The sequence below is a fragment of the Zootoca vivipara genome, chromosome 13 (assembly GCF_965207765.1).
Source record: "Zootoca vivipara chromosome 13, rZooViv2.hap1.1, whole genome shotgun sequence".
Taxonomy (NCBI): domain Eukaryota; kingdom Metazoa; phylum Chordata; class Lepidosauria; order Squamata; family Lacertidae; genus Zootoca; species Zootoca vivipara.
The window spans coordinates 50,609,993-50,636,424 of NC_142596.1; the positions used below are offsets into that span (position 1 = coordinate 50,609,993).

General features: G+C 47.1%; 2 protein-coding genes across 5 annotated transcripts in view; both read left to right on the forward strand.

The window, feature by feature from the left end:
- Window positions 1-409, forward strand: part of LOC118092922 (kinesin-like protein KIF19) — a 39,038-nt gene extending 38,629 nt beyond the window's left edge. Inside the window, exon 20 of the mRNA XM_088656791.1 lies at window positions 39-409. Within this exon, the coding sequence (XP_088512917.1) occupies window positions 39-121 (83 nt within the window). The 3' untranslated portion in view covers window positions 122-409. The remainder of the gene's footprint in view (window positions 1-38) is intronic.
- Window positions 410-4,779: 4,370 nt separating this feature from the next.
- CHST12 (carbohydrate sulfotransferase 12) lies at window positions 4,780-24,812 on the forward strand. Of its 4 annotated transcripts, XM_060282519.2 has the most exons (5): window positions 4,786-4,933; window positions 14,899-15,011; window positions 16,784-16,858; window positions 18,012-18,159; window positions 23,041-24,812. In XM_060282519.2, the coding sequence occupies exon 5, from the start codon at window positions 23,144-23,146 to the stop codon at window positions 24,395-24,397; it is 1,254 nt and encodes a 417-aa protein (XP_060138502.1). In that variant the 5' UTR covers window positions 4,786-4,933; window positions 14,899-15,011; window positions 16,784-16,858; window positions 18,012-18,159; window positions 23,041-23,143; the 3' UTR covers window positions 24,398-24,812. The 4 variants fall into 4 exon arrangements, with proteins under 4 accessions (XP_034987756.1, XP_060138502.1, XP_034987752.1 ...); XM_035131861.3 differs by lacking the exon at window positions 16,784-16,858; XM_035131865.3 differs by lacking the exons at window positions 14,899-15,011; window positions 16,784-16,858 and having other exon boundaries at window positions 4,780-4,933.
- Window positions 24,813-26,432: the final 1,620 nt, after the last annotated feature.

Below are 26,432 nucleotides of genomic sequence, written 5' to 3' on the forward strand. Positions count from 1 at the left end.
GGAGATTTCTCCCAATAGACATCTGCTTTTGCACCCAGGGCCTGCAGAGAACACCAGTGGGCAGAAAAAGCAGCAGCAGCAGCAAGTCCCCAACTCAATGAACCCAGCAAAGTCAAAATAAAGGCTCATGGAAGACGGGAGATGGCTCCTCTCTTGCCACCCAGATGCAGATGGGTTCTACTCGGCATGAGATGCATTTAAGATATTGGCATTTGTGGATGATGAGAATGAATTTTTAGATTATTGCCCACAGATCATCTTGTAGCATTGGGCTTTCACTTAAACTGTATTCATCGTGGTTTACATTTCGCATCAGTTTTGGCTTTTTGTAAACCACTCTGCTATATTATGTGTGCCATCTGTAAATTTAGCAAAATGATAAATAAATACAATCAGGACATGGAGCACATTCGAGCACGTTTTTTAAAAAAACGTATTTTATTAGGATTTTCACAGCATAACATTAACAGAAGCAAAAATTCCCTCCATATTCACACTGCCCGGCATATTCACACTCCTCCTCCTCCTTCCTTCCCTAGACTTGACAATTTATTTTTATTTTTGCAGTCAAATGTGTCTATTTACACACAGTTCAGATACATCCTGCAAACATTCCCCCAAACCAGCAGGCTTTTAATGCACTGCTCTGGTTTGCTGGTTGCAGCTGTCAGGCCTGAAACATGCACACCTCCTCCTGCAACACAAGAAGGGAATCTCCTCTGCTCTCTCGCTTGCTTGCTTGCTTTTGGGAGGCACGTCAATGAACTCAATGGACAGGGAGAGAGGAAGCCAGCCGTGAGCGAAAACAACCTCGATTCAGTTAGGAAGTCTCTGAAGCATGAAAGAGATGTGGAAGAATTACAGAAGACGATTTGAGCTCTCCCAGGAGGTGGGTGGGGGGAGAGAGAACTTTTTGGAGCTCTGCAGGGTGAAGAGAGGACTCAGCCAACAAGGCCTAACAGAAGGGCCCTTCATCCACCGTGGCTAGAGTCCAAGTGGCTTGGACCGATGATGGGTTTACATCATGCAGCCTGCGCTCCTGTCAAAACATTTTCACAAAGGCTTAGATCACTTGGAATTCACAGGGTGGTGAAGGGAGAGGAGGAACTCTGATGTGCAGGAGATAAGCTGTGGGTGTGCGGCGAAGAGGGGGGTGTTTTTGCATTGTTGTGCGCCACCCCAATCTCTGAGCGGTGAGAAACGTCAGAGGTGCCTCCGCTTACCCAGGGTTCGGTTTCATTGGACTGAGGGTCACTGGAAACCATGATGTCTTTAGGATACGGTGGTTTTATTCATACAACCTGGGCATAGGATGGAGGAGCTCAGAGCGTTAACCAACAGATCTTATAGAATCATAGAGTTGGGAGAGACCACAAGGGCCATCCAGTCCAACCCCCCGCCAAGCAGGAAACACCATCAAAGCATTCCTGACAGATGGCTGTCAAGCCTCTGCTTAAAGACCTCCAAAGAAGGAGACTCCACCACACTCTTTGGTAGCAAATTCCACTGCCGAACAGCTCTTACTGTCAGGAAGTTCTTCCTAATGTTTAGGTGGAATCTTCTTTCTTGTAGTTTGAATCCATTGCTCCGTGTCCACTTCTCTGGAGCAGCAGAAAACAATCTTTCTCCCTCCTCCATATGACATCCTTTCATATATTTGAACATGGCTATCATATCACCCCTTAACCTTCTCCAGGCTAAACATACCCAGCTCCCTAAGCCGTTGCTCATAAGGCATCATTTCCAGGCCTTTGACCATTTTGGTTGCCCTCTTCTGGACACGTTCCAGCTTGTCAGTATCCTTCTTGAACTGTGGTGCCCAGAACTGGACACAGTACTCCAGGTGAGGTCTGACCAGAGCAGAATACAGTGGTACTATTACTATTTCCTCATTAGGTTTCTTGTCTTGTGCCCATTATAAAGCAGCCATGTCTCTGCAGCTTCAAGTATCAGCCCAAGACTCACACGCACAACACCAATACAGTGTTTCTCAACCTTTTTTGGGCAACGGCACACTTGTTTCATGAAAAAAATCACAAGGCACACCACCATTAGAAAATGTTAAAAAAATTACTACTGTATTTTTTTTTTTTGGCTTTGTGTTGGCGTTCAGAGTCTCCTAATTAGCGTTGCTTTTGCTCCTTAGAACCGGCACTCTTAGCTGCTCAGTTCTCCTTTTAACAAAGTCTCTGTCTTTAATGTAAAACACACCGCAGTCTCTCTTGTTCTTTTTCTCCCTTTTTAACTAACGTTTGCCTCGTAAGAAATCCCGTGTTAACAGTTTTGTAATATTAGAAGGGCTTCCTTCGTATTTTCCCTTCTTTTCCCCACGAAATACTTCACTGGCGTCTATTTCATTTAATGGGGAAAGAGTCCTTTTTTCCTTAATAAGCTGGTCGCTTCCGCGCTCAGCGTCAGTCTTTTTTTTCCGGTTCCCCTCTCTTTCGATGGTTCTAATGACTTTTTCTATGTTTTATTTTGGGGTTATGTTAATGGATATTCCCCCACCTTGCCCCCTCGGACTCTAAGGCTTGCTCGCCTTGGGTTGCTCTCCGCCTTGCGCCACGAGTTCCCACCGTCGTCTCACCTCGTCGGAGATGTAGGCTTCGGTGGTCTCCCTTTTACTGGCGCTGCAGGCTTCAGTTTCGTCCTGGTCACCCCAGGATTCACGGGGTCGCCTAGCCTCTGCGTTGCCCCCAAAACCCCTTTAGGCGGCCGCTTTTTTCACGGAGCTTCTTCAGAGCTCCGGCAAAACGTGTCCGTAGCAGGCGCAAGGAAACTGGAAGCCCCGGAAGGCTGACTCTGCCATCTTTCCCCGCAGAAGCGCTTCCCCCTGCTGGCGCCTGCCAGGCTCCTCTTGGAAGGAACCACACGTGCTCAGCCAGCCAGCCAGCCAGGCGCCCCACTGCCGTCTTTTCCCCACAGCACACCAGCCAACATCTCGCGGCACACTAGTGTGCCGCGGAACAGTGGTTGAGAAACACTGCACTAATAGACACAGCTGCTCTTCATCTCTTGTTCTCCATCCTAGGATGATGTGACATCCAGCCAGGTGAGGTGAAAGCCCCGCCCATTTTCTCTGTCAATCTCTTTGGAGATGTAAATGGACGTACTTAAGGGCCAATCTAAGGTGCCCAAACTAAGGCCCGGGGGCCGGATGTGGCCCAATCACCTTCTAAATCCGGCCCTCAGAAGGTCCGGGAATCAGCATGTTTTTACATGAGTAGAATGTGTCCTTTTATTTAAAATGCATCTCTGGGTTATTTGTGGGGCATAGGAATTCGTTCATATTTTTTTTTCAACATAGAGTCCGGCCCCCCACAAGGTTTGAGGGACAATGGACCGGCCCCCTGCTGAAAAAGTTTGCTGACCCCTGGGCCCAAAGCCATTCCCTTAACAGAACAACTGGTTTGGCTGCTTCAGAAGCCTCTTCCACTAGATTCCAAGCAGAATTGGAAGGGACCCCAGGTATCCCTCAGACTGACACTCCCCCCCAAAAAAACTCATAACAGTAGATTTTACCGCTGGGATGAAACTGTAGAAACTGTAGAAGCAAAAGCAAATGAGCTTCTCCCTCTGGCTAGAGATCATGATCTGAGTAAAACCAAGTAGTTCTACCCACATGTGCTTTGAAAGGCATTTCCATATAGGAAACACGCCTAAAGATAATCCATAGTGCCAGAATTTTTTTGGGGGGGGGGAAGCTTGTGCAAAGCAAACACTTTCCAGAGAAAGTGAGAATGATGGAATTTAGGGGAGCAAGGTATCCTTTCCTGGTTTTGGAGACTCTGGGAAATGGTTTGCCATGGTACGGTGGCCACAGGGTCACCCTAAAACACAACTTTGTCCGATCCCCTCACTGCAAAACTTCTGGCAAAGTGTGGCATCAGTTTGAATTAGATAAGACAACGTTGGGGTTTGGGGTCAAACCCATAACCCCCACTTTGAGTGAAAATTACTCCATTTGTGGGGAGCTGCAAAATGTGGGATTCTCACTACAAAATGATTACAAAACTTTGGCACCAGTTTTGGACAACATTGGGTTTTGGGGCATAGCTGCCAAGTTATCCCTTTTTTTAAGGGATTTTCCCTTATGCTGAATAGGCTTCCTCGCGAGAAAAGGGAAAACTTGGCAGCTATGTTTTGGGGTGACCCTGTTTGAGTGTCTGTTGCTGTTTCTGGGGTGCTATAAAACGCGGGGTTTTTGCTACAAAATGATTACTCTGGCACCAGTTTCCAAGGGATCTCAGCTGCAACATTTTTAAACACACACGCACACAAGATTTCTGCTAGAAAGAGTAAATGTGAATTGCACGGGGAAGGCGGTGTTACAGGCCAGTAGTTTGTAAAGGTTTTCTACAATCAAGAGGTATAAAAAAATTAAAAATGTCGCGTAAGATCCTGCCCCCCTCAATACACTCAGGCATGGCAGCGCCCTTACTGCATTTTATGCAAAAAGCGTAAATCTGGTTTAAAATGGAATACGCGTTGGCATCTCGATGCTGCCAGTTGCTTCCTGCAGACGCTGCAAAACGACCGAGGCAGCATGCACGAGCAGCACCGATCCCGCAATAAACCCTCATCCTCCGGACTCATCCACCTTCCCCTTCCAAGCCCCTTCCTTCCTCCCCGACCCTCGATTTCCAGGCGGGGATCATCCGGTGACGCGCGTGTTCGCCCCGTCCCCCGGCGCGCGCGATCCAAGGCCGGCGAGGCGCCCCCTGCTCGGCTGGGCGGGCTGCGAGGCGCCTGCGCTCGCTCGCTCGGAGGCCCCCCCGGGCCGGCCTTCTCGCGAGACGGGGCGGCGCTGGCCGAGGCGGAGGTGGAGCGGCTGCCGGGCGGGCGGGCGGTCTGGCTGCCTGGCCCAGGGAGGGAGGCAGGGAGGCGCCTCGGCGGCGGGAGGTTCCGCTGGCCCAGCGGCCCCGGGCAGGAGGTGAGATGGGCACCGGCGGTCGGGGGAGCCGGAGGCGGCGCTGGCCGCGGGCGGGGCGCGCCGGTGGGGCAACCGATCCGGGTGGGCGATGCTCGTAATGCCGGCTGGATGGATGGAGGAGCTGCCGGGCTTCCCCCCCCCCGGGGTGGGGCGCGGGTGGGATGAGCGGAGAGATGCTGCTGCCCCCCCCCCCCAACTTTCCCGGCCCCGAGCTCTCACCCACGTGGATGCGCGGGGCTGCCGGGCGACGAGGAGGAGGGCGCGCGCCTCCGTCCAGCCCGCGCGCAACGGGGCAGGAGGCGCACGGCAGCCGGCCGGGCACCGCGGGACGGGCCCGGCTCCCCCTCCTCTCCCCAAAGGGCTGCCGAAGGTCATGCCGCGCGACGGGGGTGGCGAGGGGGTGCTGCATCTCCCACCCCCCTCGTCTCTGCCCCCAGGACTTGGAGAAGCTGCCCGAGTCACGCGCCGCGATGGGGCGGGAGAGGATTTCCTCCCGCGCCGAAGCCCGTTTCCGAAAGACCCGCCTGAGTCTTCGGGATTAGGAGGAAAGACCTCCTTGTTTTAATTTTTTACCATCGCGGCCACTTCGTTCCCGTTTTATATCTGCGCTCAAAAAGAAGGCGGGGCGTCATTTCTTCCCCCGCTCAGGTCGCCTTTGCAGACACCTGTGGACACACTTAGATACGGTAGCAGCCGGCGATGGGGAGGTTCAGTACCTGGCGCTGGCTTTGTGCTTTGGTTTCTGTGGACTTCGCTTCTAGTTTGCTGGTTCTAGTTTCCCTTCTGCTTTTTAATGGGAAATGCGACTGTATTGCACTGCATGAAGTTAGGAGTGGTCTTTTATTATTACTTTAAAGCTCATAAACAACGCCCCCCCCCATGTTAGATTGGGATGAAAGATATCTGGCAGTGTGCACATCATACATTTAAACCACACCCAGTTAGTGCCGGGAAACTAGTTTGGCAAGAGTGCTGGGAATTGTAGAATCTGTGAGGAGGTAAACTACATTTCCCAGGATTATGGGGGCAGGTGTGTGGTGTGTGTACAGTGGCCTCTGACTGATTCAAAGTAAGTACAGTAGATCAGCAACATTTTATTACTTCCAATTCTCTTAACAGTGAAATTTACCCTCCCCTCCCACTGCTGATTCTGCTACTGAAATGAAGGAAGCAGGGTGGGAGGTGGTGGTAAGCAGAAATGGATTTTGTTTCGTTGTCTGTTTGGAAGGGTTTTGAGCTGAAAACAAATCCGTTGGCTCACAATTCTCTGATTATAAGTATAAGGTTTCTGCACCTGGCTCTGTGTAGTGAATATTGGGGTACTTGTAAAAAGCAAAGTAGATCCCCAGAAACCTGAAGTCTTTGATCAAATCAGTATTTGATTATTACTGTTATCATTGTCAAGATTATTGATTACCTGCCCTTAATCCTGAGGTCACTGGTTGGGTTTCAACACCAGAACGCAATAAATAATAACCCAGGTTCACTGTGACAGAGCAGCATTTCTCGGAGAGGACACAGTGGGCAGCAGGGCAGGGCGCCTTCAGTCAACCCAGGGCAGCATTCCCTGATGGACAACCTTCTGGTGGTCACCTGCCAGTGGCGGGTGGGGCCAGAGGGAAACAAAATTGGGCAGGGCACAAAACCCACAGATTCCTGTGCACACATATCTCCATTGAGACAGGCAAGTTCAAGGACCCCAGCCAACCTGGTGTAGAGCAGAGCCTGTGCGAGGTATGTACTGGGAAGAGTCCTGAGGGCCACATAGGAAGCCGAGGGCCGCCTCTGACCCCCCCCCCCGGTCTCAAGAATCCCCCAACCCTGGTGTACAGCACAGTGCTCATTGTGAAACTTTGCTTGGCTCTTGACTCCATTTATAAACGCTTAGCATGTTGTTATGCTCTGTGAAGTTGGGGGCTAGGGGGTGTTTCCATAGAATGAGGGAGGCTTGGGAGTTTGTTCGGGGTCTACAGTGGCTGGCTGTAGGGTTTGATTGTGGAGGGTCCCACTTTGAATTGTGTTGGGGGGGATACTTCCAACCTGTTTATGAAGTTCAGGCTTGGTGGCTGGCTCCTTGGTGCTGGTGGGGCTTGTTCCACTTGTCGGCCGTTGGTGTGTTATGGAGAAATATCCCCCTTCCCTTTTTTTCTTTTTTGTTCTGGTAGGCCTAGAAATCCTTCTGTGGTTTAGCAATAGCCAAAGCTGATTCAAGCACCTGCCTAGCTATCTCCTCTGAGCCGGACTGAAAATCAATAAGAACTTGAAATTAGGAGTGTTAAAATGAGAACTGGTGCGTAAGCAGTAATCCCTTTTATATGCTCAGGAAACACCACTGGAGGGGAAAAGGGCTTCCCCCACTGTCAATTTGCTTCCAAGTGAGAGGTGTGGGACATCCTGCAGGGCTCCTCTATGTGTCAACTTGTCACTTTGCATAATCAGCAGTTTTCCCCTCGATCTGCCATGTGGACCCTCAATAAACCAGTGCAACTCCCATGTGGCTACCAGGGACTGTGTATTCTGACTCAGTGTATCTGAGCAAGTGTTAGAAACCGAGCTATAAAATCTAGGCGCCAAATGGCACCTTAAATCTAGGTTGTGGCTGCCACAACGATACACCCATTTTGTGTGTGTGTGCAGGATTACGAAGCAAATGGTCTGTGGGGAAGTGCGGCACCCAAAATCACACACGTCTTTGGGTGTCGCGCTGCCACGTGAATCAGCTGATTTGCGGGGCAGCGCAGCACCAAAAGAGGCGTATCTTTTGGTGCTGTGCTGCCCAACAGACCAGCTGAGTGGTGCAGCACCGCAGCCACACTAGCCAGCCAGATGGACATGTTCGTGGCCAAACCTGGTGGCCAGACACCTCCACTTCCTCGCAAAAGGCCGGTGGCCTGTTGCAAAAAGGCGACTGGCGCCCAGCTAATTTTGAACGCTGATGAGCAGAAGCTCTGGGTGGGCAATGAGTCTGATGAGTGGACATAACCCTGCACTTTCTTGGAATGGGTTGTCATGCAGAGGCTGCAAAGAGATTTGCTGTAGCAAAGTGGCTCAACATGGAAGGTTGTGCCCTTAGCTCCAGGCTTCTTCTTCTAATGTCTAAGAAAGTGATAGATGGCGGAATGATGAGCATCACTCAGTCCAGATGCCAGGGGTGTTGCATGAGAGCTCGTTGCAGGACAGTGATTCCAAGGTGGCCTGTAAGTTAACATGTTTGTATTGAACATTGATTTATTTATTTTTAAACATGTACTGTATTAGACACTGGTCATATTCACACCGTGCATTTGAAGCACTATGATACCACTTCAATTATTCAGGACTTCCCCCAAAGAATTCTGGGACCTGTAGTTTGAAAATGAGATCCTTAGATGGTCTAGCTAAGATTCCTGCATTGCAGGGGCTCGGACTAGATGACCGTTGGGGTCCCTTCGAACTCCACACTTCTATGAGTCATAAGTTCATGTATGCATTTGCAAAATGACTAGAGGGGTCTTGGTCTGATCCAGCAGGCTCTGACCAGGATCAAACAACAGACCCTGAATTTTGACTGTATTTTGACTCTACACATTTAATTTAGAATCGTAGAATCATAGAATTGTAGGGCTGGAAGGGACTACAAGGGCCATTTATTGTCCAATGTGGGGCTCGAACCCACACAATCCTGAGATTAAAAGTCCATTGTTCTACCGACTGAGCTATTGCTTGGATATTTAACTTGTAGTTTGACTCCCTTAGTAGGGATGGTGTCAGATTGCTGCAGTTACTTAGGGGAAGTGAAAAGGGGGAACTTGCAGAAGTGCTTCCTCCACACTTGCATGAAACAGTTGTGATATGGGGTGCAGAAATAATAATAATAATAATAATAATAATAATAATAATAATAATAATAATAATAATACCCCGCCCATCTGGCTGAGTTTCCCCAGCCACTCTGGGCGGCTTCCAACAGAACATTAAAATACAATAATCTATTAAACGTTAAAAGCTTCCCTAAACACGGCTGCCTTCAGATGTCTTCTAAAAGTCTGGTACAGTGGTACCTCGACTTACGAAGGCGATCCGTTCCGCGGCGCTCTTCGTAAGTTGAATCCTTTGGTTGTCGAAGCGTCCGTTTTGTGCATGCGCAAAGCGCAATTTTGCGCTTCTGCGCATGTGCCAACCGCGCGGGAGGCGAAAAGACTTCTGGGTTTGCCGACTTCGTAAGTTGAAACCTTCGGAAGTCGAGGCATTCAGATGTTGAGGTACCACTGTAGTTGTTTTTCTCTTTGACATCTGGTGAGAAGGCATTCCACAGGGCGGGTGCCACTACTGAGAAGGCCCTTTGCCTGGTTCCCTGTAGCTTGGCTTCTCGCAGCAAGGGAACCGCCAGAAGGCTCTTGGTGCTGGACCTCAGCATCCGGGCAGAACAATGGGGGTGGAGACTCTCCTTCAGGTATACTGGACCGAAACCAGAAAGTTAACGCTACTTCTGCTGGGTAGGGTGTATAACAGCCCCCATACCTGTCTCGGTGGTTGCACACACAACTTGCTTGCAGAAAAGGAAGAGTGTGTTCCTATTATGACATATTCTGGAGGCAGCAATTCTTCTGAGTGACAGTTGCTAGAAACCACAGGAAGGAAGAATTGCCCTTGGGACATGCTGAGATCCAGCACCGAGGGCCTTCTGGCGGTTCCCTCATTGCGAGAAGTGAGGTTACAGGGAACCAGACAGAGGGCCTTCCCGGTAGTGGCACCCGCCCTGTGGAATGCCCTCCCAGCAGATGTCAAGGCAATAAACAACTATTTTACATTTAGAAGACAACTGAAGGTGGCCCTGTTTAGGGAAGTTTTTTATGTTTGATGCTGTACTGTTTTTAATATTCGGTTGGAAGCCACCAGAGTGGCTGGGGAAACTCAGCCAGATGGGCGGGGTATAAATAATATATTATTATTATTATTATTATTATTATTATTATTATTATTATTATTATTGACCACTATGAGACAGAGTGCTGGACCTGATAAAAACAACAGCCACACACAAGATACATAATCAGTAGAATATAAAATGCTGTTTTTATTGTATTCTTTATTATATTGGATTTTATCCATGAACTGCATTAGAGGCCTGTGTCTGACTGAAAGGCGAGATGTTGTTGTTGTTGTTGTTTAGTCGTTTACTCGTGTCCGACTCTTCATGACCCCATGGACCATAGCACGCCAGGCATTCCTGTCTTCCACTGCCTCCCGCAGTTTGGTCAGACTCATGTTCGTATCTTTGAGAACACTGTGCAACCATCTCGTCCTCTGTTGTCCCCTTCTCCTTGAGCCCTCCATCTTTTCCAGCATCAGGGTCTTTTCCAGGGAGTCTTCTCTTCTCATGAGGTGGCCAAAGTATTGGAGCCTCAGCTTCAGGATCTGTCCTTCCAGTTAGCACTCAGGGCTGATTTCCTTCAGAATGGATAGGTTTGATCTTCTTGCAGTCCATGGGACTCTCAAGAGTCTCCTCCAGCACCATAATTCAAAAGCATCAATTCTTCGGCGATCAGCCTTCTTTATGGTCCAGCTCTCACTTCCATACATCACTACTGGGAAAACCATAGCTTTAACTATACGGACCTTTGTTGGCACGGTGATGTCTCTGCTTTTTAAGATGCTGTCTAGGTTTGTCATTGCTTTTCTCCCAAGAAGCAGGCGTCTTTTAATTTCGTGACTGCTGTCACCATCTGCAGTGATCAAGGAGCCCAAGAAAGTAAAATCTCTCACTGCCTCCATTTCTTCCCCTTCTATTTGCCAGGAGGTGATGGGACCAGTGGCCATGATCTTGGTTTTTTTGATGTTGAGCTTCAGACCATATTTTGCGCTCTCCTCTTTCACCCTCATTAAAAGGTTCTTTAATTCCTCCTCACTTTCTGCCATCAAAGTTGTGTCATCTGCATATCTGAGGTTGTTGATATTTCTTCCGGCAATCTTAATTCCGGCTTGGGATTCATCCAGTCCAGCCTTTCGCATGATGAATTCTGCATATAAGTTAAATAAGCAGGGAGACAATACACAGCCTTGTCGTACTCCTTTCCCAAAAGGAGAAAGGCGAGATAAAGAAAGATAAATCTATACCTATTATTGTCTTCTTTGGCTATCGCTTGTGGCCGAGTAAGATTGTCTTCCATAAACACGGTTTTAACAATGAGTCCGTAAGTGACTGTGGAGGCCAATTCTGGATCCACACATCCTTCCACAGTGGGGATATAGGTTTCCGGGCGGGAGTTGATCACGGTGAGGGTTTCCCAAACATGCCTTCCTCTTAGCGCGTTTCTCCCTTTCGTCCTGAGTTTGAGCATTTTCAAAGCCCATGACACCTTTGGTAAAGGCTGTTCTCCAACTGGAGCCCTCGCAGGCCAGTGTTTCTCAATTCTCGGTGTTTATACTACAGTGTTCTACTGAAAGGCGAGATAAAGAAAGAAGTAGTAAATCTGTAGTTGGTGCCCTTGAGATATTATTGGACCGCAAGTTCCATCATCCTTGGCTATTGCCTGCTGGGGCTTCTGGGAGCTGAAGTCCTACAAAATTTGGAAGGCAAGCACATTGGCAGGCCCTGTCTGTAAACATAAATGCAGCCAGTGACTCCGGAGTGGAAATTTTTGTACTACTGTGGAATTTTTCTGTGGAAAAATTTCCATGCATTGTTGCCTAAAATTCATTAGTGACATAATAAATAGCAAAAATTAAAAAAGTGTCCCTGGCTTAAGGACATTCATTTTACTACTAGTTTTATATCCCACCTTTCCCCCAAAGTGCTCAGGGGTGGCATATTTGTGGTATGTCGTATGCAGAAAGGAAATTAATTTCAGATCATAGTAGAATATGCACATTGGAAGGTGGGTCTGTGAATGAAACCCCTGATGCAATGGATGATGTTGTTAAATCCACAGTAGACACAAGAATAGATTTAGCATCTGGAACTGAACTGTTTTAAAGTTGTCTGTAACTTCTTTCAGGTGACTTGAAAGCATGCAAAAGTATTTAGGCATGCTAAGATGCCTTCCATGTACGGTATATATTTGGGTTTCTATGTCATAAAATGTGTACAAATATCCCAGTAACTTCCAAGTGATTGTGTGAATAAGTTTCATTATAATGTTTTAAATCACATTTAAGTACAGTTTATCAACAGCCCCGTCAATCATTTCTTCTGGCTGTGGAGAGAACTTTTTCAAGATATTTATCCAGCACGTAACATTGGCATGGAGCACTTCTTAAAAGTTTTAATCCAAAAGTCTGAGTGGTGCAATGCCTTTATTGGAAGCAATTCAAATGTCACAATGTAGAGGCAGATTTTTAAGTTCAAGAGCCTCCCCCCTTCATCAGGCTAGAAACATGTAGAACATCTTTCTTATGTAACTAGTGTGCTGTAATGGTTGGTCTAGACAGCTGGGAGGCTTGGGTTCAAATCTCCACTCAGCCTTGAAGCTAACTTGGTGACCTTGAGCGAGTCATTTCTCAGTCCTGCCTACCTTTCAGGGTTGCTGTGAAAATAAAATGGGGAGGGGAAAACTGTGTATGCCTCCTTGGAAGAATGATGGGGGTATAAACGGAAGAATAAAAACAGAAAATAAAACAGGAAAGGCGGGTAGAGATGTAGCTGGTTAGGAAGAGAATACCCTAAATGTGTCCTAGTGTAGCGTAGTGGTTAGATTGTCAGAGTAAGACCTGAGTTCAAATCCCCCACTCAGCCATGAAGCTGACTGGGGTGACCTCGGAAGCCAGCCCCTGCCTCTCAGGCTACCCTACCTCACAGGGTTGTTGTGAGGATTAAATGACGAGGGGCAGAACCACATATGGCACCTTGAGCCCTTTTTGGGGGCGGGAGGTAATAATAGTAATAATAATAATAATAATAATAATAATAATTCAATATGTTCATCAAAAAGCTCTCGAGAGATAAGAATATAGTCGATAACAGATTGCCTTAAGCCTGACCAATAAGTATAAATATCTATAAATACGTGAAACATTGGAAAAAGTCATTGCATGCGGCCTTTGTGGACCTAAAGGCAGCATTTGATTCTGTGTCTAGGGGTAGACTTTGGGCTAAATTGGCCAACATGGGTATTAACAGAAGGCTATTACTTCTGGTGATTAAGCTTCATGAAAATAATACCCTTCAGATAAGATTTGCACAGGACGGCAGACTTTCCAGAGGAATCCCAGTTCAAAGAGGGGTTAGACAAGGATGTTTACTAGCTCCTTTTTTTATTCAACATCTGTGTTAATTCTCTGATCACATGCTGTCATGAAATTGAACCCCCCCCCCCGCCGTGTTTTCTAGTGGTAGAAAAGTACCAGTTCTAATGTATGCGGATGACGCTGTTCTTCTCTCTCAAACTAAAGCTGGTTTGAAACGTGCCTTAGGGAAGTTTAGCGACCAGTGCAACACCGAATTGTTAACAATTAATTTTGCCAAAACTAAAATTGTACGTTTCGACCGTTCCTTTAAGGGAAACGCCATAGAACAAACTAAGATCTTCCAATATTTAGGCATAACCTTCTCCTACAATGCCAAATTGTCAACACACTTGACCGCATCAGCTACTTCAACAGGAAGAAGTGTAAATGCCACCCTCAGATTATTCAGAAGGAAAGGCGTCGGCTTCCTTCCTATGGCCATAGCTGCCAAGTTTTCCCTTTTCTCGCGAGGAAGCCTATTCAGCATAAGGGAAAATCCCTTTAAAAAAGGGATAACTTGGCAGCTATGCCTATGGCCCTAAACGTCTTTCAGGCAAAATCTTTAGCCCAGCTCCTGTATGGCTCTCAAATCAGACCTTTTGCCAATCTTAAGACCCTTGAAACAGTACAATCAAAATTTTTAAGATCACTATTCGGTACCCCAAAGAGCACACCTAATGCAGTGTTAAGGCAAGAGGCAGGACTTCCCAGAGTGGAATTAAAAGTCTGGGAGCAAGCAATATCCCTCTGGTTGAAAATCCATTACAATCCAAAGGGAATGTTACCTCATTTCCTGGCCGCAGTTCCCTATCCACCCTGGTTATGCAAATAACTAACAAGATCAAACAAATTGGCCTAAATCCTGAAGATCTTTTTAATGGAACTCTGAACAAGGCAAAAATAATTATTACTCGAGAGACTTTACGATGTCGAATTACAACAAGAAGATGCCTTACTCCCGGTGAACTATAGATGTCTAAAATCGTGGCCTAATTTTACAGCGGACCCTTGCTTATCTAACACCACTAACGAAACTTATAGATGGGCCTTCTCTAGAGCAAGCTTTGAGGCAATGCCCTCAGCGGTGCTGTACGACAAATTTATGCGGGTACCAATTCATGAGCGCCTTTGCCCTTGCATGTCTAATAAGGTAGAATCTGTCACTCACATTCTTTTATTTTGTGAATTTTATAGTGAAGAACGAGCTCGACTTATTTTACCCCTTTTATCAAAATTTACACCCTTACAATATTATTTGGAACTTCCCCCCCGCAATCTTACGAAAATTCCTTCTGGAAGATTCCTCAAGCCCTGTGTCATATGACGCGGCCAAATTCTGCACTTTAGCTATTAAGAAACGTAAATCCCTTCCATTGAATGACACATTGCAAATTCCTTTTGTGTATTTGTTCTATTTCTGGTGATGTTATTGATGATTTTCTTTTGTTTGAAACTATGATATTCTGTATTGCTGGCTTTTGCTGTAAAAAAAAAAGAACTTGAACTTGATACCCTAAAGGAGTAGAACTAGGCGCCAAAACTGCAGGATCACTTAACAACATTCTAAGGAAGCCTAAGCACTGTAGGGCAAACACAAATGCCAAAAACATTTGGCAGAAGACACAGTTTACACATGTTTATATACTAATGCTATGGAGTGGGAGACAATTCAATACCTGTATTGTTAAAATAATGGACTTTACCCCCATCTTAGCTCTCACCTGGGATAAAACAATCACTCCCCTCTGTCTCCCAAACAGGGAACAGTTTCATGATGGGTCAGACTCTTACTCGAGGGCCTGAAAATACCATGTCCATCTGTCTATGTACATTCAACACCAGTTTCAGTCACTGAAATGGCGAGATGGAACAGGTACCCAATTTTTCTTTTTCATTTTGTGAAACCAAATACTTGAATAATAATAATTTTATCATTTGTATCTGACCATACGACTGGGTTATTCTGGCCACTCTGGGATATAAATGCATTTATTATTATTAATATACAGTGGAACCTCGGTTTATGAACACCTCGGTTTACGAATTTTCGGTTTACGAACGCCGCGGACCCATCTGGAACGGTTTAATTCACTTTCCATTACTTTCAATGGGAAACTTCGCTTCAGTTTATGAACAGACTTCCGGAACCAATTACACCCATGCTTCGGGTTAAGTACGCTTCCGATTGAGTACTCCGCGGACCCGTCTGGAACGGATTAATCCACTTTCCATTACTTTCAATGGGAAAGTTCACTTCATGAACGCTTCAGTTTATGAACAGACTTCCGGAACCAATTGTGTTCATAAACTGAGGTACCACTGTATTCCGCCATTGGGGAACAGACTAGCTCCAAGGTGGGCAATGTCCCGTCCCCCCCAGTCTCATTCTCTCTGACATGGGTGGGCAAACCAACGCCTGGGGGCTGGATCTGGCCCAATCGCCTTCTCAATCTGGCCTGTGGACGGTCCGGGAATCAGCGTGTTTTTACATGACTCCTTTTATTTAAAATGTGTCTCTGGGTTATTTGTGGGCCATAGGAATTCATGCATATTTCCCCCCAAAAAATATAGTCCGGCCCCCCACAAGGTCTGAGGGACAGTGGACCGGCCCCCTGCAGAAAAAGTTTGCTGACCCCTGCTCTCTGACATCCCTTTCTTTCTTTCTTTCTTTCTTTCTTTCTTTCTTTCTTTCTTTCTTTCTCTCTCTATGGCCTGTCGAAGGAGTGGCAGATTGCTCTTCCGAGAGGCTCTGATCTATGTTCCCTTGGGCTTTTGCAGTTAACCTGAGGGCCGCACTGAACTGAGGCCGGGGGCCACGTGTGGCTGCAGGCCTGCAGATTTCCCACTCCTTGGTTAAGCCTTGGTGGGAGCCACACAAAATCTTTTCGCCTTTTCAGCTCCCCTACCTCCAAAAAAAAACCCAGCCAAGGGCCGGGGATGGTGCGGAGAGCTGTCCCACCGTCCTGTTCCAGAACAGCTGTGCTCCTTTAAAACGGCATTTGTTTTTCGGCATTGCTCCTGGGAGTCAGCTGATTGCGCCCCTCCCTTCCCAGCAGCTGGCCGAGGCACATGTGCAGACAGGCTTGTAAAGGAGGTCTGTCAGGCGGAGGCGACGGCTGGAAAAAGTTGCTCTCCCCTTTTTTGTAAGGGCTTCGCAAGGGAGTGGCTTGGACAACGTTTAGCGCCTGCAGAGGAGGGCTGCTCGTTCCAGAGGTCTCGTCGCCCCCCACAACCTGCCACGTTTTCCAGACACCGAATAAGGTTACGTCAGCTGCCTCCCCCTTGGGAGCTGCATCATTGCTGTTTAAATGGGGCTCTCGCCTTGAAAATGTGGCATGCCGAAAGGAACAGCAGCAAGGGCAGGAAAGGGCAAGCAAAATGACCCAGCGGGTGGGGAGACAACCCCCCTTGGGGGATGGTTGCAGTGTTTGGGGTTTTTTATCCAAAGGAGGTAACAAAGCAGTTGGGAGTTTATAAAATTGTGCGTGGCGTGGTCGAGAAAAGCTCTTCTCTTCCTCTCTTGTAACACTTGAACTCGTGGGCATCCATTGAAGCTGAATGCTAGAAGATCCAGGGCAGGTTCTAATAAAAGTCCATCTTTTATTATTATTAATAAAAGTTAAACTGTGGAACTCCCTCCCACAGGAGGCCATGTTGACCACCAACTTGGATGGCTGTAAAAGAAGCTTTGACTTTTAGAAGACATCTGAAGGCAGCCCTGTATAGAGAAGTTTTCAATGTTTGGCGTTTTTACTGTGCTTAATGTTTTAACTTGTTGGAAGCCAAGCCAGAGTGGTTGGAGCAAGCCCGTTAGATGGGTGCCATATTAATAACAACAATAATATTGACATATTCGTGGGCTGTCAATGGCTAGAAGCCATGTGTCTATATATAATCTGCATTTGTCACTGGGAGTAGCAGGGCAACTGGATGCCAGTTGCTGGGAAACACAGGAGAAGAGAGTGATTCAGTGCTCCGATCCTGCTTGAAGGTTTCCCAGGGGGAATCTGAATGGCCACTGTGAGAACAGGATGCTGGACAAGGCGAGCCATTGGCCTGATCCAGCCAGCTCTTCTTTTGCAGATTTATATACTTAATCAAACTCTAATTGGTCTCCCATCCTTTCTCTGGCAGCGTTGCATTAAGAGCCAACAACAGTGGTTATTGAGCTGGATTTAGGCTGGGGAGATCTGGGTTCAAACTGGCTTGTTGGTCTTGTGCCGACCACTAACTCTCAGCCCAGCCAAACCCCACAGGGTTGTTGGTTATGTTGAGAAAAGTGGGGAGAACTGTGAGCTCCTTCTGAACTCCTTGGAAAAATAGAGGGTTGTTTGTTTGTTTGTTGTTTCTTTAAGAAAAACATGAAAATATTTTGGTTATCAAGCCAAAAAGTATCTTCAGAATGGCATACGCAGAAATGGCGAAATTTACCGGAAGAATAAGAAATCAAAATAACAAACTTTTTTCAATAAAAGAATGGAAATGGTTTATTGAATATTTACAGATAAATTGTAAACAGATAAGATCATTGGCAGGATTATTGTAATAACCTGCAGTTTTGTAAGAGTATGTTTTTTGAAGTAGATGAATAAATGAGCAAATTAAGTTAATTTGGATATGTGGAGGATATTAAAAACAAATTTAAGGAACCGCAAAAAGACGGGGAAGGAAGTCAAGTTTTGAAATGTTAAAATGATTGTAAAATTAGTGAAATGTAAAAACTTGAAAAGTATAAATAAAATTGGAAAAACAAACAAACAAAGTCTTCAGGGATACAGTTTCACACCAACCCTTGTACGTTAGGAACCCAGGACACGGTTTTATTCTCAGGGTGACCCTTGATCCATTTATCCCAATGTTATCTGTTCCGCAGCTACGGTAATCTCCCGGGCAGAGAAGTCTTTCCTGGTGCCACATCCTTTCCAGAGATGCCAGCGACTGAACCTGGGACCACCTGCATGCAGAACATAAAGCATTACAGCGGATGCTCCTGATGAATAGAAGAGGCTGCCAAATACCAGGTCAGATGATGTGTCCATTTACTTCAGTATTGCCTACTCTGACTGGCAGTGGCTCTCTAACCTATCAGGCTGTGGCTTGAGGTTCTCTCAAGTGGAAGTGGAAGTCTTGACCTTCTGTAAGCTGCTCATGTGCGAAACTACTGACCTGTGTTCCCTCCCCATTGCAGGGGTACCTGGGGCATGTTCTAGGCTGCGCAGTCAATATGGCCTCTGGTCTCATTTCACGTGACTCCTGAAGCTGCCCTATTCTTCTGAGTTCCTTCCTTCCTGCTCATTTTCTGTTTATTTTCTGAGTTTTTGAAGTGTGTCTTCCCCTCTTTCTGTTGTAGTTTTAGGACAATTGGGGAGGGGGGACACACACACCATAATTTATTCGATAAAAATAAATGGGTGGTTTCTTTTAAAACCTTTTCCTGGTTGTATAGCTTATAATTGCATGGTTGTAAAAAATAAATAAATAAAAATCCCCCTCCCACAAGCTCTCTGAGAACAAATTGGTAGACTTCAGCCAGCTATGTATATATGTTTGTGTACATAGCACACCAAAGCCAGAAAGGCATTACTTTCACTTGCTTCTCAGACCTCAAGCTGTATTGGTCTACTTTACTAAAATAAAACCCAGTGTACTTATTTGAGAGTAACCCTGTTAAACTCAGTGGGGCTTACTTGAAAGATCTACATTGGCTCCCAGTACGTTTCCGAGCACAATTCAAAGTGTTGGTGCTGACCTTTAAAGCCCTAAATGGCCTCGGTCCAGTATACCTGAAGGAGCGTCTCCACCCCCATCATTCTGCACGGACACTGAGGTCCATTACCGAGGGCCTTCTGGCGGTTCCCTCATTGCGAGAAGCCAAGTTGCAGGGAACCAGGCAGAGGGCCTTCTTGGTGGTGGCGCCTGCCCTGTGGAACACCCTCCCATCTGATGTCAAAGAGAACAACAACTACCAGATTTTTAGAAGACATCTGAAGGCAGCCCTGTTTAGGGAGGCTTTTAATGTTTTATTTCATTTTTCTGTTGGAAGCTGCCCAGAGTGGCTGGGGAAGCCCAGCCAGATGGGCGGGGTATAAATAAATTATTATTATTATTACTACTACTACTACTACTACTTCTGAGTAGACCGGTATAGCATTGGGCATTCTATTCTGAACTGTGCATGGTTAAAATTGTAGCAGAGAGGTCCTTTTTCCGGATTAGTTAATCCAGGAGTCTTGTTTCTCTTGCTCCATCCATTGCTGGCCTTTGGCCTCTGAGAACTTACCCTGAAGCAACTTACCCTTTTTGACAGAAGAAAAAGTTTCCATTCCCTGATGGAAAGTGCTACCAAACCCCTGGGGCCTTGGTCTTGCCTTGTGCAAGGCGATAATTCACCTTCAAACAGACATTAAAAAACCCAGACATATGCCAAGGGAAATTGATATTAATGGCTAAGTTGCTTGTCCGTCACTCCTCATCTTCTGCTGGAACAGGGATGACTAACCTGTGGCCTTTCAGATGTTGCTGAACCGCAGCTCCCTCATCCCTGACCATTGGTCATGCCGGCTGGGCTGAGGGGAGTTGGGATCCAGCATCATCTTAGGAAGAACCATAGTATTACAGAGTTGGAAGGGACCACCAGGGTCATCTAGTCCAACCCCCTGCAATGCAGGAATCTGTTCCCATCATAGGGCTTGAACCTATAACCTTGAGATTAAGATTCCCTGCCCTTTGCCTTTGGGCCAATAAGCATCTAAAGCATGGGTCGGCACTGTGCGGCCCATCGGCCAGATGAAGCCCATGAAGACAGTTTTACCGGCCCCTGAGCCGCCCCTGAAGCGAGTCCCCCGTGCGCTGCGCTAAACCAGCACAGTGCGGGGACTCACTGAGCAGCGCTGAAAATTGAGCCTGCGCACACACAGATACCAGAAATCATGTCTGCGTTTTTTGGCATCTGGGCATGCGCAGACGCGATTTCTGGCATCACACTGCGCCAGTCCGGCCCACAGACGATCTCCGTGGGAGTGATCCAGCCCTCGGCTCCCGAACAAATCGGCTCCTGAATGGTTGAAACCCAGCAGTGAGTGCTCCGATTTTCAAATGATTTTCGGAAGCCGGACGTTTGGTGTGGTTTCCGATTGGCTGCAGGAAGCTCCTGCAGCCAATCAGAAGCCGCACTTTCGTTTTCGAATGTTTTGGAAGTCGAACGGACTTCCGGAACGGATTCCGTTTGACTTCCAAGGTGCGACTGTATTATTAAAAACTCAAAATGCCTCTATCCTTATTTATTTAGCTTCCAGATTATCTCATTATTAAAGGGTACCCCGCTTACATGATGTGGCTCCCAAAGGTGCTGTGTATGAGAGGACTTTGGGACAGAGATTAGATAAAACAGTAACAGACTGCCAAAATTGGGATACTGGACGGGAAATGAACTTTGAAGGCTTATGGCTGGGACAGCCTCAACTTCTTTTTACTATACAGTGCCATCTTGTGGCTGTATTCAGGTGAAATGGATCTGTTCTTGCATGGCCTTTTTTGTGATTTCTTAGGGCTGACGAGTATCAATTTGCAAGGATGATGCTCTGAACTTTCCCGGATGTCCTGTGCAAAGTTCTGTGCTCAATTCTAGTTGCCTCACCTCAAAATGGATGTAGTAGACCAGGCATCCCCAAACCTTGGCCCTCCAGATGTTTTGGACTACAATTCCCATCTTCCCCAACCACTGGTCCTGTTAGCTAGGGATCATGGGAGTTGTAGGCCAAAACATCTGGAGGGCCACAGTTTGGGGATGCCTGTAGTAGACTTAGGTCTTCGTTCATATGTGTGTGTGTGTGTGTGTGTGTGTGTGTGTGTGTGTGTGTGTGTGTTATTTCATAAAATTTATATACTGCTTGACTGTAGAAGAAACCTCAAAGTAGTTGTGAGGGACAGGGGATATCGCGAAGTCCCTCCCCTCCTGAGTTCCAGCCCATCCTCGAGCGCAGGGGAAAGCAGGGAGAGTTCCGTCTCAAGTGGGGAAGCAGGAAGTGGGGTCCGAGGCTCAGACAGGGTAGCGGAGCCAGCGTCCCAGGTGAGACAGGAAGGGGGAAGCAAGGGGGGCAGACCTGTCCCCCCAACTCCGGAATTGCGCAGAAAACGTAGGGGGAAGAGGATGGGTCTCCCCAAGTTGTTATGTTGGAGGAAAACGCGCCAAACGCCATTCGGAGGTTCTGATTCAAGCGGATAAGATGTGTCTCTGTAAATAGCACTGCCTTCAGCACTGTAAATACGCAGCACCAATAAAAAGATAAAATGCAGAGCTGTGTAGAGTCGTTACTCTGAAGTAGCCCACTCCGGCCACTGTGACAGTAGTTTACTGAGAAGAACCCAATAAAATTATCGTACACACAAAAAATTACGATCACAATTTAAAACATTCAAAATGTTAAAACTGCAATAGAATAGAATAAAACTTTCTAAACATCTGGTTAGGCTTGTCCAAGGGTTCAGAAAAGGACCCCCCAAATGACGAAGGGGATGGAGCAACTCCTCTACGGGAAAAGGTTGCATTTGGGACTTTTTAGTTTGGAGAAAAGGCAAGTAGAAGATGACATGATAGAAATGTATAAAATTATTCATGGCCAGCAGGAAATGGGTCGAGAGACGTTTCCCCCCATCTCTCCTGAAAATAGAATTTGAGGCTGAATGTTGGAAGATCCAGGACAGATTTTTAAAAGTTCATCTAGCCGCTGCCTCCATTATCCCAGGCAGCAAGGCTTCTGACTACTAGATGAATGGAATCGCCATTAGAGAGGATGCTCTTGTGCTCGGATTCTGCTTGCAGGTTTCCCATTGGGGCATCTGGTCTGTCGCTGTGAGAACAGGATGCTGGACTAGATGGGCCATTGGCCGTATCCAGCAGGCTCTTCTTAGTTTCTCTTCTTAAATGGACCTTTTCAGTGTTTTGTGCAGAACGGCCAACTGCTGATCAGCTAAGAACAGATTGAAACATGCTTCAACATTTTGCACATCTGGGTAGGCTGGTTGAAACAAACAAACAAAAAATTCATCAGGTGCTGAAAAGCACAGTGAAGGCTCCTGGCTGATGTCAATCGGCAGGGAGTTCCAAAGTGTGAGGGCTGCCGCACTAAAAGGTGATTTTCTTACAAATGCGAAAGAGGTATTTTTTGGAGGTGTCAAGTGGGCAAATATGGATAAGGCAATCTTCCATATATTGTATGAATTTTACTCTTCAGCTTCCTTTTTAATATGTGTGTGTGTGTGTGAGAGAGAGAGAGAGAGAGAGATTTCCTTGGTTTACAAAAGTACATGCCTGGTCTCTTTTTTCAGGTTGTACAGTCTTTCTTACAATTTAGTGACAATTGTTGTTCAGGGGTCAGCAAACTTTTTCAGCTGGGGGCCGGTTCACTGTCCCTCAGGCCTTGTGGGGGGCCGGACTATATCTTGGGGGGGAAAAGGGACGAATTTCTATGCCCCACAAATAACCCAGAGATACATTTTAAATAAAAGTACACATTTTACTCATGTAAAAACACCAGGCAGGCCCCACAAATAACCCAGAGATGCATTTTAAATAAAAGGACACATTCTACTCATGTAAAAACATGCTGATTCCCGGACTGACCGAGGGCCGCATTTAGAAAGTGATTGGGCCACATCCAGCCCCCGGGCCTTAGTTTGGGGACCCTGTTGTGAGACATTAGTGTTGAGTACAGTATAAGGCTGGGGAAGAAGAGGGGGGGGATCTTTATTCAGCTTCCTTGAATCCCCCTCCCATCTTTCCTATTTGGCTGCTTCATTTTGAATGCCCCCCTCCCCACTGCAGCTGCTCCCCATTTCTGTTCTGTCTTTCCAACCCTCTTTTGTGGAGAAGGAGACTAACCTTGTATTTGACCTCCTTACAGGTTCCCCACCGTCCTCAAACCGCCATGCTGGCTCTCAGATATTTCCAGCAGAGCTGGAGGTGAGCACAGCATGAGTTAGCCGCTGCCGGCGCCTCCGGCCAGGATGACCAAAGCACGCCTCTTCCGCCTCTCGGTGGTGCTGGGCTCCATCTTCATGATCCTGCTGATTATCGTCTACTGGGACAACGTGGGGACGGCCCACTTCTACTTGCACACAACCTTCTCCAGGCCTCACGGGGTCCTCCCCACTGTGGCCAAAGATGGAGGCCAAGACTCAATGTCGGACGTTGACGAGTTCTTGGAGAAGCTCCTGAGCTCTGATCTGAAACGTGATGTGGGTCTCGGTCAGAAGACAGAGCCGCCTGCCCCGCACGCCTCCGTGAGGCCCGTCGCCGGGAATTTGGAGGAGAACGTGAGAGGCTACGACTGGTCCACTCGTGATGCTGGCGCAATCTTGGACCAGGAGCAGCTGCAGGCGGAGCGACGCCGGACGCTGAGGGAACTGTGCGCCAACTCCAGCTTCGCCTTCCCAACCAAGGAGCGCTCCTTTGACGACATCCCCAATTACGAGCTGAACCACCTCATTGTGGATGACCGCCACGGCGTCATCTACTGCTACGTCCCCAAAGTGGCCTGCACCAACTGGAAGCGGGTGATGATCGTGCTGAGCGAGAGCCTGATGGACCAGGGCGTGCCGTACGCCGACCCCTTGGACATCCCCCGCGAGCACGTCCACAACACCAGCACCCACTTCACCTTCAACAAGTTCTGGCGCCGCTATGGCAAGTTCTCTCGCCACCTCATGAAGATCAAGCTGAAGAAGTACACCAAGTTCCTCTTCGTGCGAGACCCTTTCGTGAGGCTCATCTCGGCCTTCCGCAGCAAGTTTGAGCTGGAGAACGAGGAGTTCTACCGCCGGTTCGCCGTTCCGATGCTGAAACTTTACTCCAACCACACCAGCCTACCGACCTCGGTGAGCGACGCCTTCGAGGCGGGCCTCAGGGTCTCCTTCTCGGACTTCATCCAGTACCTTCTGGACCCCCGGACTGAGAAGCTGGCCCCGTTCAACGAGCATTGGAGGCAGGTCTACCGCCTCTGCCACCCGTGCCAGATCGAGTACGACTTTGTGGGCAAGCTGGAGACTTTGGACGAGGACGCGGCCCACCTGCTGCAGCTCCTGAAGGTGGAGCACCTTCTTCGCTTCCCTCCCAGCTACCGGAACAGGACAGCCAGCAGCTGGGAGGACGACTGGTTTGCCAAAATTCCCTTGGCCTGGAGGCGGCAGCTGTACAAGCTGTACGAAGCGGACTTCGTCCTTTTCGGTTACCCCAAGCCAGAAAGCTTGCTTGAGAACTGAGCGAGGCAGAATGGAAGGAAAGAGAGCGTTTGAAATACCAAAAGATCTCTTCTTCTTTTTCCAGAGCCCTTCTGTTGACATTACACAAGTGCAACTTTTTTCTATACTCTTTTTTAAAACCAACAACAACAACAAACAAACCACCCCGTTGCTTGGACGCATGGAATCTCCCATTGCAGGAAGACTTTCCCCTTCCTCTCCTTCCGATTCATTTTATTAAATGTACCTTCCCCCCCCCCCCTGTTAGGATATAAGTTTGTCCACTCCACCAGCTGTATTCTTTCGGGTGCTTTTTATTAATGCATTTTTTTTAATTAAAAGAGAGAGAGAGCATGAGAAAGAGAGAATATTAATATATTAAAATATTTAATACAAATCCTTGTTGTGGAATAGGGGAATAAAAGGGTGTGCCATCTTTTGTTGCAACTGTTCAGCTGTGAGTGTCCGCGGGAATTTTTCTAGCTGGGGAGGGCAGCAAAGTCAAACACTGTAAGTGTGTTAAGGGGAGCAGGCTAGTGTCTTACAATGTTTTTTGAAAAGAATAATGCAGGTACCTTTTGCCTCGTATCTCAGGTTCTACAAACTCTAGAAAATGGGTAGGCAAACTAAGGCCCGAGGGCCGGATCCGGCCCAATTGCCTTCTAAATCCGGCCCACGGATGGTCCAGGAGTCAGCGTGTTTTTACATGAGTAGAATGTGTGCTTTTATTTAAAATGCATCTCCGGGTTATTTGTGGGGCATAGGAATTCATTCTTTTTTTCCTTCAAAATATATTCCGGCCCCCCACAAGGTCTGAGGGACAGTGGACCTGCCCCCTGCTGAAAAACATTGCTGCCCCCTGCTCTAGAAACTTATTCTCTCTCCTTGAATGAATCTTTATTGCTAAAAGCTATAAGCCGTCACAATTGGTTACAGTGAATAGGATACAAATAATTGATTTAAAACTGAACAACAACAACAACAGCAAAGCAAACATACAAAAATGCAAAAAATCACCCTTGCATAAGTTAAGCTCTCCACATCTCACACTCCCCCATATGATACTTGTCTTGGTGTCTAGCTCTCAACTTACTTCCAGCCAAGGCAAATTTTTGCAACCCATGCAGTCAAAAATACATTATTGCCAGCCAGCAAAATAGAGATTTGCTGAAGGGGAGGTCTGCTGGAAAGAGAGCAAAGGATGTAATCGAGGAATTTTTGTCTAGAAGATGTATATAAAGGGCATCGTAACAAATAGTGTTGGAAGTCCTCCATGTCTCCCGACTCACAGATCCAAAGTCTTTGGTACACAGGGGTGTGATTGAATCTTCCCGTTCGATATGCGGAGGGCATACACTGAAAACTCAAAGCTGTAAATGCTTTTTTGAGTGGTGTGTTCTCTCTCCTCCTTAATGAAAGCTGGAAAATGGGGAGTTATGGTTTGTCTGGAGTGGGTGGGACACCTCTCCCTTCACCCCATAAGAATGTAAGAAAAGCCTGCTATAGGGCTGCCTTCAGATGTCTTCTAAAAGTCAGATAGTTGGTGGGTAGGCATTACACAGGGTGGGCGCCAGCACCAAGAAGGCCCTCTGCCTGGTTCCCATGGTGCAAAGCGACATCCTGGACAGCTGCCGAGTTGCTGAAATGCTAAGGACAAGAAGTGTCCCCGCTTCTAAATGCAATATCTCAGTCTGTGCCTAAATGCCCTTGTGGTGCACTCGTTACCCACAATGCAACGCTGCCTGCCGAAAACCTTCTCTTCTTGTTGTATAGCTGTGCTGCCAAAATCTCAGAATCACAGCCAGAGGAAACATGAGCAAAACAAGGGCCTTGGAAGATTTCAGCGCAGAAAGAAAAACAAACAAGGCTTGCTTTGTCAGAAGGGGAGTCTGAACACATCAGAACAAATAAATGTGAATAAGTTAAATTGGCAATTTTTATTTTTATTTTTAAAGAGCCCTTTCCATCAAAAAGTGTATTGGGAACATCACTTCAGAGGGCCAAGTGATGTAATATGGCCCCTGGACAGAACTGGCTTCAGGCTAATCTTTTGCAA